At 38.9% G+C, this 13,279-nt stretch overlaps 1 protein-coding gene across 3 annotated transcripts in view; it reads right to left on the bottom strand.

Annotated features, from left to right (window-relative positions):
- The window catches only part of TRPC3 (transient receptor potential cation channel subfamily C member 3), a 77,188-nt gene that overhangs the window by 49,273 nt on the left and 14,636 nt on the right, over positions 1–13,279 (bottom strand). For all 3 annotated transcript variants that reach the window (XM_003271343.3, XM_030815744.1, XM_030815745.1), the window contains exons 2-3: positions 8,103–8,874; positions 874–1,062 (exon numbers count right to left, since the gene is read on the bottom strand). In XM_003271343.3, the coding sequence (XP_003271391.1) occupies positions 874–1,062; positions 8,103–8,874 (961 nt within the window). The remainder of the gene's footprint in view (positions 1–873; positions 1,063–8,102; positions 8,875–13,279) is intronic.

Here is a 13,279-nt window from a genome sequence, read left to right as displayed (position 1 = left end):
GGCAATCCTCAGTTTCCTTGTAGAATAGAAACCCCATCATCTATCTGATGTATTTTATAGATAAAATGAATAATAATATAGACTTGCTGCAAGGATTCACATAACAATGTAAAAGTGCCCTACAAAAATGTATACAAGTAACAGCATTATTAATTGTATTGTAATTAACAGTTTACAGAGTGTTTTTGCATATCTTAACCCATTTAAATTCCACCAAAACCCTGAGGTAGATAAGAGATATTGTCCTCCTTGTACATGAGGGAACTGAAATTTAAAAATTTATGACTTATTCAGGGTCCCACCATGGGTAAAAACTAGAAAGGATCAGAAGCTACACATTTAACTTGCAACTTTACCCCCCACATAAAAATCTTTTATCAATAGCATCTATTTTTTTATTTTATTTTTTGAGACAAGGTCTTGCTTGCTCTGTTGCCCAGGCTGGAGTGCAGTGGTGCTATCATTGCTCACGGCAGCTTCTAATCTCCTGGGCTCAAGTGATCCTCCTGCCTCAGCCTCCCCAGTAGCTGGAACTACAGGCACGTGCCACCATGCCTGGCTAATTTTTAAATTTTTAGTAGAGACACGGTCTCGCTGTGTTGTCCAGCTGGTCTTGAACACCTGGCCTCAAGTGATCCTCCTGCTTCGGCCTCCCAAAGCGCTGGGATTATAGGCCCCAAAGTGCTGGGATTACAGGCACATGCCATCATGCCCAGCTAATTTTGTTTATTTTTTGTAGAGACACAGTCTCATTATGTTGCCCAGCCTACTAGCATCTAGTCTTATTATTTTAATAATTTTCCTAGGATTATGGCATAGTTTGTATCACATGTTTATCCTAATATGGCACTAGATGAAAGTAGGCCCACTCACCTTTTTGACTTCATACTTAATGGCAAGTTTGACACGACTTAATGAAGCTTTGTGCCTGTGTACCTCCAGAGGCTCTGCTGATTCCAGATCTCCATTTAGAATGGCTTCTACCTCTTCTGAGTCTCGGCAGAGATCCAGCACACCCACTACAAAGTCTTTGCATTGCATGGAGAGCTTCCGATAGTCATTCTAAGAACAAGAGGTTTAGTGTTTTAACACAAATAATTTGCTTTTATTCAATGGAAAGTATTTGGGTGAATTAGAAAAAGGTATCCCTTCTTTTGGGGGTAGAAAGCTGCAGCCTACCTGGATGCAAGGCTTGTTGAGCTGAATACAGGCTGGATTTGCACCCACCCAACCCTTTAGCCAGGTTTCCTTCTGCTGCAACCAGCCCAACCATCCGAAATAGTTCTGAAAATGGCATGATCATAATCTCACTTATATGTGGAATCTAAAAAAGTCAAACTCAGAGAATAGAAAAGTGGCTACCAGAGGCAGGGGGTGGGAGTAGGAGGTAGGGTGAAGTAGAGATGGAATGAGGAGATATTGGTCAAAGTGAACAAAGTTTCATTTAGACAGGAGAAATAAGTTTTTGAGATCTATCTGCACGGCACAGTGACTATAGCTTTAATACTGTACTATATACTTCAAAATTGATGAGTAAATTTCAAATGTCTCACTACCGCAAAAAGTAATGTGAGGTGATAGATATGTTAATTAGCTTGATTTAATCATTTCACATTGTATACATATATCGAAGCATCCCATGGTACCCCATAAGTATATACAAAAATTATTTGTCAATTAAAAAATTTAAAAAGCATTTACTCAAAAAAGTATATGCTGAAAGACCAAGGGATCAAAGAGTTTTCTCTCTTTTGTACAAACAATAGTTCTTGTAAAGCCAAAACAAGACCATTTGTACATTGGAAATTTTTCTATAATGGCAATTTTTCTAAAATGGCAATTTGATGTAGAACATCAACAATATGTGATATGAAAGTTGTCAAAACTAAGTCAACTGTGTTAAAAACAACACAAAACAAAAAAACCCTGACTAACAGAGTCAGAGAAGGCCATGAAGGGAGGGTTCTCACACATAAAACTGTCACAAAAGACTGCGAAAACCATAACCTTGCATAAAGCCCATGGCAACCTTACACAAAAAATACCTCTGTGAGGACATCTGCCCAGCAACTGCCTGTAAAACTTTGGACTGGCTCCGCCTTTGTTATTGTTCCTGGAGTGTAGCCTTCCTCACTCTTCCTTTAAAAACCTGGTCTTTCTTTACCTCCCTGAATACACACATAGTTTACTACGTCACTTGTATTTCCACTGCAATGTTATATTCCCAAATAAATACGATTTTCTATTTTTCTCGTTTTCTTTTTTTTTTTTTAGATGGAGTCTTGCTCTGTCACCCAGGCTGGAGTACAGTGGCACGATCTTGGCTCACTGCAACCTCCCCCTCCCGGGTTCAAGCAATTCTCCTACCTCAGCCTCCCAAGTAGCTGGGATTACAGGCATGTGCCACCACACCCGGCTATCTTTTGTATTTTCAGTAGAGATGGGGTTTCACCATATTGGCCAGACTGGTCTTGAACTCCTGACCTCAAATGATCCACCCACCTGGGCCTCCCAAAGTGCTGGGATTACAGGCGTGAGTCACCGCACCCGGCCTCATTTTCTTTTAGAGAACCTCTCTCTCTGTTATTTAGGTTGACAGTGAAAAATAACTTGTCCAGTTCATCATCCCTTGCCTTACTGGAGACATTGCTTCTCAAAGTGTAGTCCTCAGACCAGCAGCATCAGCAGCACCTGGGCATGTGTTAGAAATGCAAATTCTCAGACCCCAGCCCACATGTCCTGATTTAGAAACTGAGGAAAGGCCCAGCAATCTTTATGTGTTTTCACACACCCTCCAGATGATTCCGATACATGTTATGTTTGAGAATAACTGGTTTATAGTGAATGTAGAGAGGTAGACGGATACCCACCTGTATACAGAGGGTTTTTTGTTTGTTTGTTTGTCTGAAGGGCATATTATTGTGCCCTGCAGAACTGGAAGAAGAGAAATACATCATTGTATGTAATTGAATTCTCAAGGGTTACAGAATTCAGTACCTGAGAGAAAAATTTCCAGGCCACTGGAACTAACACTTTGCTAAAAATAATCCGTGAATCTTTAATTTCATTTGCATATTTATATACTGCCGTGGACTGCCATAAGGAAGTCAGTTGGTAGCATTCCTTGTTGCCTTCTGAATGGAGCTTTATTTCTAGTCCATTTGTTCTAATGAAGGTGTCAATGACCATCTCCTGAGAAAGTGTCGCATTTTTGGGGACCCCAGTTCTACTTTTATGACTTTCACTAAAATTCTAACCTATTAGGAACGCTAACCAGATAATAATCTAATGTGAAACACTTGAGGAAAACAGAATTCCCCATTGTAACATGTCCTGAGACACTGTATGTGTCTATATAACTAAGTAATATTGGGCACAGCAGAATTACTGGGCTTCCAAAAATCATACTTTAAAAAAAAGATGTGAAAAATTCCTATTTTTTTTCCTTTAAATAATTAATGTGATTTGATGGGCAAAACCACGTCATCAGCTAAAATAAACAAGGAGAGACTGTTTAAAGGCTACACAGATTAGAATAGTTTCCATTTCAGATATGAGAAATTCAGATAAAGAACAGTTACAGTTAATCCTTTTCCCCTCATAAGGGAACAGATAAAATGAATAAAACCTCAATCTTTAGTTTCCATTCAAGTTGGTATCATGCAACTGATAAAATTAATAAAATGTTCAGTCTCTGGTTTCTGTGCAGAGTGTCAGTTAAATATCCATCTGCTTTCCATTCCTGAAAGACTAATGAAATATTTTATTATAGCACCCAGAAGAAGTATTAAATCCATGCCTGTTTCCATATAAAGCTTCCCTTTTAATACCATTTTTTTAGATGAAATTTCCTCATGTTATTCTTCAGTTCAGACTGTTCTGTCAGATTTGGTACAACATAGGGTGGTCATTTCTCCATTGATCAGAAATAAAAAGAGGCTACTTTCCATGCTTTGAAGAAAACTTAGTACCCACATCTGCAGTAATACCTAAATAATGACTCATTACCTATAAAATTATGGTCATCAACTGTTTAGTTTTAAGGAAAGCTTTTTTTCACATCCATTGAAAGATCAATAAAGATAAAAAAACTGATAATCAAACATGTTGCAAAGACAGCACTATTTGTTTTTATAACAATTTAAACATTTTCCACTTGAAGAAGTCTGTTGCCAGAGTGCAGAAAATAATCACAGCTGGAGATACTGGTGATTTCTTTTGTTATAGTCATTGGATACCATTTATTAAACCTATGCAGAGCTCCGTGGGAAAGATGGAGAACTCCAGCTAAGAACAGCCTCTCTTCAGCTACAAAAGCAACCATCTATGTAAAGTCCGCATTGACTGTTAATTCCACCATGAGGCCGCATTGACTGTTAATTCCACCATGTTACTTCACAGATCAGACCATTTGTCTGGTCTACATTTTCTAATAATTTTATCTTAAGTTAGTTTTGCATAATGGTCTTTAATATACCACTCATCCATTACCACAGCCCTCCACAGTTAGCTGGTGGACCTACTGCACACCTTATAGAGCAGAACTTAAAACCCTAAGGATCTGCTCAAGCCAGAGGAAGAACAATGAAGTTCAGTCTTCATCACAATCTATCTACAGGTTCTGCACACTCCTTTTAATGTGTATGTTTAATTATCATTCTAATCCTCTTTTATCCTGAAGAGGAAAACTGAAATTCAACTCATAACAGGCTTGGTTCTGTCAGGCCCTTTCCCTAATAACAAAAGAGGCAAGTCATCATAGTGATTAAAAGCATAGAGTCTGAAGCCAGACTTCCTGGGCTCAAATACTGCTTTACCACCTACTAGCTGTGTGATATTGTGGAATTCACTTTACCTCTCTGACATGAATAATCCTACCCAGTATTGGTACTATGAGGATTAAATGCTTAGAATGTGCTTGGTACAAATTAGGTGCTAAGAAGTGCTTCAATATTACCAGATACATTATATTAGGTATAGTACCTACGACTGGGACTCAAGACACTCAAATCTAGGCTTAACATATGAAATGTTGCCTATAGCCTTTGTTTTCTCTTTTACAAAATGAAAGATGATTCCTAGAGTATTTTCCTGCTATAAAATGTCATCTTGCTTTTGGATTATATTCATTTTTTTTCTTCCTCACAGCTGTAGTGTGATATAAGGTGAAATAGTTTTTTACTTTAAGGAGAGGAAAACTGAGGCACAGCGAAGGAAACGCCTCTCCCCACTTCTTTATTTTTACAAAAAAGGTGCGTCATTGACTCAGTCAGAACTAGAAAATTTCAATTTGCGTTCTCACAGCTTAATAAATGACTGGCTTCCTTGCCACTGACATTTTGGAGGATTAGACCTACAGTCTATCCTTCCAATATTCTGTTTCTCAGAATAGCTTCAAACAGCATTTGCACATCCAAAATATTTCTTTAATAACCTGTCACCGAGCTATCCTCCATTAATTTATCTAAATCTGTATCCTAGAATATTTGACCTCTTAGGGATTTGACCTTCATACGTTTTCAGCACCATGCCTACTGTATTCCTCAAAGAAATGTGAAAACTGCAGAGTGGCTGAGAATCTTCTCTGAAGCATCTAAACAATGGCAATTTCAGGGGTGAGATAATAGATATTATAGGCCAATGATAAGACAAAATAAATATAGGTGTCTTAAAAGGAAAAAAATCACTTCTTTTTCATAGGAAACTATTTTTTTTTTATTTCAAGGCTAATACTTTGAGCTCAAAGTCCCCATGGGAAGAATATAGCAAACACCATGGAATAGGGCAAATTAGGTTACCTGCTTGTCTCAGAAATGAGCTTCACTTTCACTGCCCTTTCAGAGCTCAGAGTCTCTGGGTCAGTGCTATGAAAGCACTATTTTCTCTGTCTGTCTAAAGCCCTGACAGATGGACATGAACATGGGATAAGAGGGGAGAAAGGTAAAGGAAAGGCAGATAAGAAAGGAGTAACAAGGACAGGTAAAAATGAGAAAGAAAAGGCACATTGAGTTAGGGGAGAGAGACATGAAGTCCTTGGAGACTATAATTTCTAAAGAACTGTCCTAATTTTGGCTCAGAGAGGGCTATCTTGCTATACAAGCACTTTCCATATAATCTAGAAAAAAGAACTGGGAGATTTAGATGATTTTTGCTTATCCTTATAGATATTTGGCAGCTTTATAGATGTTCTCTAGAATTCAACTGTGTTTTCTCTCTTTTTGCCTCTTTATTTGTGATATTTCCCCACCCCTGAAAGGTTATCAGAGGTGACTCTTTAAGTCAGAATAAGAGAGATTCTAAGCATTACCAATATGGACTTAGCCAGCTTCAGGGTAAAACTATGAATAACAAATTCTCTTACCATGGTTGCACTGAGCTGACGACTCTGGGTGGAATTGCAAACATCACCATCTTTAGTAAATTATTAAAACACGATCTTAGAAAATATTCTCTTTTATAGAATCTCTTGCAGACTTTAGTATATATCAAGAAAAATGTGTAAAAACAAGATTTGTGTGGCATTTGAAATAGTGGCAAATAAATATGTTTAGAATTATGTTTTAATTACTGTTTCAGAATAACAAAGTGATATTTACAAGTGCTTTACCTAAATGCTTTTCTACTGTCTCTAAACGGAATTTGGAGTTTTCAACTTGCTCTATCTAAAAAAAAAAAAAAAAAGTCATTTTGGGTCCAGGTAAATAAATCTTTTCAAATACCACATAATGAATCTCTTCAAAGGGATTAGATATAAGGTAAGACTTACTTTCTTCTTTGTATTTTCCCTTTTTTGGAAAATTTTTACAATAAATGTGTGTAGCTTTTACATCAGAAAAAAATTTTAATGGATTAACAAAATTATAGTAAGTCCAGATCTCCACTGGGACAAAATGAGCAATGATGATATCCACGGAATTTTGTGTGTATGGAAAAGGGATGAGACCACTTTCCCACCATTTTCTTGCAACACTGGGGCAAAGTATATTTTCTGTAACCTGAATTACATTGCTAGTTGCATTTGTGTAAATCTCACTAACTATAAAAACCGTATTTAGATGTGAAAGAATAATCACTTTTTCTGTGATCTGACACCACAACACTAAACTAAAAAGATTAACTTAGCATCTAGAAAATAGTTCAAGGAATTGATGTCTACAATTATCTTTTTAAATGAGAAATGGGAGACAAGAACCTGCCAAAAACAGTCTAAATGATATTGATCAGAACTATGAAATACTCAGATTTAGTAGCTAGAACCAATCAAAACGCATAGGAGGAGGTAGCAACTGATTAAAAAATAAAATGATCTGTCATTAATATATAATTTTTATACAAATAAGTAATACTGCTTGATTGAAAATAATATCCAGAAAAAAAAGTTCACTCATTTAAAAAATCCCTTAAAGCAAATCACTTTGCTGTCCTCATATTTCTAGATTGAACTGACATCTACGGCTCACCACTCTGATTATACGTTTGTGGAATTCAGGGAGAGGCATTTTGTCATATCAGTGAAGTGACTTTAACAGTATTTTTTATTGGTCTTTTGACTTTTGATTCTAAAGGGATACACAAATGCTTGGGCCAATGAACAGTGCATTCAAAACTAACACTATCGTGGAGATGGAATGGGAGCTTGCTCCGTCCAGTCCACCACAGACCTAGTATTGCAGGACCTCCAGACACGGTACACTCCCTCAGGGGAAATAAAGCAAACTAATATTACTTATGTGCTACCATACAACTAACTACAAAACAGGAGGAAGGATTTGGAAGACAAAAAGTCACACCCAAACCCTCCTTTTAGCAAAAAGGGGAGAAATCTTGAGTTTTATTTAATGCTTACCCAGAACACAGAGCGGCACCATAATTATAGCTCTCTGATCCAGAATACTGGATCCCCAAAGAGAATTTGTCACAGCACCATCATTGAGAGGGAGAAAGAAAACATCAGATGAAGTCTGAATGACGCTCTCAGTCCCTCGCGATTTCACATTCACTGGGCAAAACCGAATGTGGAGCGAACGGTGGCAGAGCGGGCCAGGCAGCAGCGGGGAAGTAGGTGAGCACGCAGAGCAGCCGCGGTAGAGCGCAAAGCTTACCTTGAACTCCTTCTCTATGTTGGCCAGCTTGGCCAGCTCGTTGCTGAGCTCTAGGGCCGTAAGCACCGGGTCCTCACTGGACAATGAGAGGTATGCCGGGCTGGCCAGCCCCTTGTAGGCATTGATCCTCGAGCGTGAGTGGCTGAAGGAGTCGTGCCTCTGCTTCTCCGTGCAGTCCCCGCACTTGCAGAAATAGTCGTGGGGCCGCTCGATCCTGGCACCCTTCATCAGCAGCATGTGCACCACTTCGTATTTCTGGCAGTGTGCCGCCAGGATGATGGGGGTGATGTCCGGCGAGAAGCGCGTGCCGTCCTCGTCGTAAGCGTAGAAGTCGTCGTCCTGCAGCTCCTGCTCGCAGGGGCTCAGAGTGAGGCGCTTGCTGGCCGCGAAGCCAGGGTGGTTGAGGATGGCCTCTACGATGCGCACGTAGCCCTTGCTGATGGCGAGCAGCAGGGCGTCGCCAATACGCGCCAGGTTCTCCTTCTTGAGCAGCAGCTCGGTCACCTCCAGGTGCTCGTTGCCCACAGCCAGCTGCAGGGCGTTCTGGCCCATGTAGTCCACGCAGTTGACGTTCAGCGTCTTGGACTCCTCCAGCATCTTGCGCACCACTGGGATGTTGCCATACTCGGCGGCGTCGAGGAAGCGCTCCTCCTCGGCGGTGAGGCTGGTGCCGCGGTCATTGAACATGAAGGCCGGGCCCCTGACAGCCTGGCGCCGGCCCTTCTCCCGCATCACCGTCATGCGTCTCAGGGATGGGCTTCCCTCCATGGACCTAATCAGTAGCAACGATAAAACAACTGTAGAATATTAGGGCATATTCCTTCCTTTCACATGTCAGGGCCCTTTCTGGAATACACACTACCCACTGCAAACCTCTGGCTGCAAGGGCCGGCTCAGTTGCTAGCGACACTGTTGCTAACTACTTGCCTGAAAATGACACCTGTGATCTAACCCTGGCTGCTAGATCCCAGAAGGGAGCCGGTAGCCCTTCAGAACAAAAGCTCCTGTTCTCTAGAAAATGATATTCAGATGGAATAATAATAAAAATTTCCATATACCCATGCCTTCCTTGTGACCCTAGTAAAGATGGAACTCATCGTACCTTCCGCTCTTAAAAGTCTTGGACATTGAGGCTTGCAGGTACTTGACATTCAAGTACTAGGCTTGAAGGCTAAGGGAAGTTAATTTTTTAAAGGATGAGGCCAAAACACTCCTGCCAAGTCATTGCATCCTTTTAACTAAATAAAATTATTGATCCTCAGCCCCCTAAAAAAGCACAGGATTTAGGCCAAGTATCATGTTGCAGGATCTTAGTTTCATCTTTTTCTCTTTATTTTAAAATTTTTGTTTATTTAAATACTTTTTTAGAGACAGGGTCTCTGTGGCCCAAGTTAGAGTGCAGTGGCAAGATCACAGGTGCAGCCCTGAACTCTTAGGCTCAAGAAATCCTCCACCTCAGCCTCCCAAGTAGCTAGGACTACAGGCACATGCCACTTGCCCCCACACCCTCCACCTCATACGTTTCTCTTAAGGGGATTCACCCATCCCCAAGTTATAGGATTTATCTTTTCAAAGATGCAGACAAGATTTAGCAATTATAAAATTTGAGCATCAACCTAGATTGATTTTATTGAAAAACAACTGTGCCTTTGTAATAAGAATTATTTAATTACTAGTATTATACATTTGGCTCTTGGAACTGAAAGGATAAGGTTTGATTATGGTTTAAAAATCACTAGAATTACTTTGTGAGTAAAGCATCTGGGCACTAATTGTACATCCAGATCAATGCGCACTGAAATCCTAACACAACCACATTCGTTGAGATTTATTTAGCTGCATTATCAAAGTTATGTCAATTGATGTGTACAGTGATTTGAGTTCACATCTTAATTTCTGTGATATTAGGTAAATAATTTCATTTCCTTGTGCATCCCTACGCCAGGTATAAAATCGAATTTTATAAAGTTTTCCAGATTTTCCTCATGAATAAAAAGCTTTTTCAGAAATTCAGTCTCTGAAAAACAATGCTAAATAAACACTTTTAACATCGTGACTATAATCTTTCAATAATCTGTACAATATTTTGGTGGCTATTAAAATATTGCACAAATATTGTATAAATCTGTATCTTACCTTACCCAGTTACACGTTCAAGATAACTTCCTTTTAAAAATCTGTGATTTTTGGTGGGATGAATTGTACCAAAAAGTACCAGATAAAAGCTTTTTCCACATTACTGACTTTTGAAGCAAATAAGTCAAAGTTAAAAGTGAATGGCTAGAAAAGAAAATGCTTTATTTCTAGAATATATATTCCAAAAATACCTCCTACCATTGAAAAAACTGTATTCGTGGAGTCAGGAGTTGAAAATTAACTAGAGAGGACACTGGCCTCCCTGGGTGCCTGGGGTGGATGACTAAATTGGGAAACTTCCCAGGCAAGAGGAATCAGAGGCAGCTACCAGTGTCCACTCGGTTTTCAGCTCTGAGGGCCCCAAACAGAGAGAGGAGCACAGAAGCCACTGGCAGAAGGTCTCCCAGATAGGGACTAAGGCAAATGTGGCCAGGCAAGCCTGACTCCATAGAGGTATGGCAACTAAAGGGGTCCCCAGAGAGGCTTGTTGACTTATGCAAGGACACAGCACTATGACTGGTACCCAATTCTAATGGCTCAACTAGTATCAAGTGATCAACTTTTAAAAATTAAATAAACATATTTTATATACACATACGTGTTTGTAGCAATTTCTAGAAATCAACATATGAAGCTTTTGAAGTTATATCTGGACTGGGACTAAGAAGTCATAGAGGAAGGGGGACTTTCACTTTTCACTTATACCCTCTTGCATATTTTGAACAGTTTTAACCACAGTGTGAATCTCTTTATTAAACATAAAATTAATGTTTTAAATTTTTATTTATTAAAAATTTTATTTTTTATTCCTTAGTTGACAAAAATGTTAAAATGTAAGTATTTATTAGAAACCATTACATTATAATCTTTCTGAAGTGAAATAAATGTCCTGTGTTTGGCTGTTATGAGTAGGGTATGATGTGTAGGGGAGGGTGTAGAGTAGAGTGTACGTGTGGTATGTGTGGGAGACAAGGAAAGGGTGCAAGTCTGAGTTGGGGGACATGTGTGGGGGTGTGTGTGTGTGTGTTGGTATAATAATGACTTTTAGGTCATCATATACTTCAGGCATAGAAGAGAACTTTGTTTCAAGACCAAACTCTATGACAAGGATTTTAAACAAATCTTGTAAATATTATAGTAATAAGTATGTTTTATGACTATTAGTGGTACTGACTTCATTGGGTTAATATTTTTATTATTAATGTATGAACTGATATTCTTCAAATGGCTAGAAATTCCATGTTGTATAAAATATTATATATTGATGAGAGGAAACACATGTGGAGTATATATGTCAGAATTTCAATACTCAGAGGGGTTATCTTTGGGAAAATAAACGCTTATTGAAGTGTCACATCTTGGTGGAAAGGCTTTTAATTTAATGATTGCTATCTACAGGGAAAAATCACTTATAAAAATCCTACTATTTCTCCCAAAAGACACCAGGTTGAGAATATTAGGACATCATTCTTTCATCAATATTTCCTTTGTATTTCTTAGTATTTTAAGTTTTTTCTTAATACTTCTTATTCCTTCAAAAGCTATACCTCCATACTATATATCTGAACTGAAATGTCTGATTTTAGAACAAGTCACATGTCATTTTTATTTTGTCTTTAAAAACTTCTGACACTGAGAAGTCAGATATCTCAATTAGAACAAATTATACTGTTGTTTCAAAATAAAAGAGCTGACTTAATATCACTCATCTTATGATAAATTCACAAATGGAAGTGTCTTTTTGTTAACCTTCCTTATAGTACTAAGATAAATTTCATGAATCTGAACTGATGGAACGAGTCAATATTCACATCATCCACAATGCATAAACATAATCTCAGCTGGCCTTGACAATGTATCTCTTCTAGCATGAAAAATAAGGAAGGAATGTGGGTGAATAGGAGAGAATGTTTAACTCTAGTAATGTTAACACTAAAATTATTTTGCCAGGAATTTCCTACCCTCAGATCTTCATCCAGTGGGTCATTCAACACTGCCAGAGTGCATTCTGCCGGGACTTCTTTCTGGTAAAAGCATTGGAGTACCACTGACCTGCAGATCTATGAGGGCCATGTTTAAGCTCCTCTTAACTAATACAGATAGCTAGTAATATCCAATTGCTATGGACCAAATTGTGTCCCCACAAAATTCATATGTTGAAGCCCTAACCCTTAATGTGACAGTCTTTGGAGATAGAGCCTTTGAGAGATTATTTTGAAATCATAGGATCATAAAGATGGGGCTCTGATGATGGGATTAGTGCCTTTCTAGGACAAGAGGGCTTGCTCCCCTCACCCTGCTACCTCCTGTGTAAGGAAACATTGAGAAGGTGGCCACCTACAAGGTACCTCTCCAGAAACTGAACATGCTGGCACCCTGATTTCAGACTTCCAGTCTCCAGAACTGGAAGAAAATAAATTTGTGTGTTTTTTTTTAAGCCACCCATTCTATGATATTTTGTCATGGCAGCCTGAATGAAGACACTGACAATACCTTTTAAGGCAAAACTTTTTTTTTTTCATGCTTTTTGGGATCCTAGAATTTGTCCAAACACTTAAGCAGATGAAAGGCTCTTCAGAGAAATATTGTGGTGGAGCCATAGGGAACCCTCTGCTCTACTCTATTCAGAAGCTAAAATACAAGTAACACTCCTCAGTTTTCCTAACTTTGCTATCAACTCATCTGACCTCCAACGGGGTTTCTCTAAGTGTGACCTGAGTACCACCTGCCTCAAGGTCACTTGGACTGCTTGTCGAAATCAGATTTCTGGGCCCCATTCAGATGAACTAAATCAGAATCTCTCACGGTTGGACCCTGAAATACGCACTTTAAATGAAAGTTCTTTACAATTCCTGGGAACCTCCAATATAAAAATAATGGAGCATCCTGGATCAAGGACCCCCGACTATGAGGCCTTCAAGCAGTTGTCACTCTGCTCCTGCCAAAAATGAAGTTGAAATAATATGTTCGAGCAGCATGGGCTAAGGGACAAGTAGCCTCACATTCATTTAGTTTCTCTAAACTTTATTAACTATTTAAAA

The sequence above is a fragment of the Nomascus leucogenys genome, chromosome 7b, assembly GCF_006542625.1.
Source record: "Nomascus leucogenys isolate Asia chromosome 7b, Asia_NLE_v1, whole genome shotgun sequence".
Taxonomy (NCBI): Eukaryota; Metazoa; Chordata; class Mammalia; order Primates; family Hylobatidae; genus Nomascus; species Nomascus leucogenys.
This window is presented reverse-complemented; position numbering and strand designations above follow the sequence as displayed.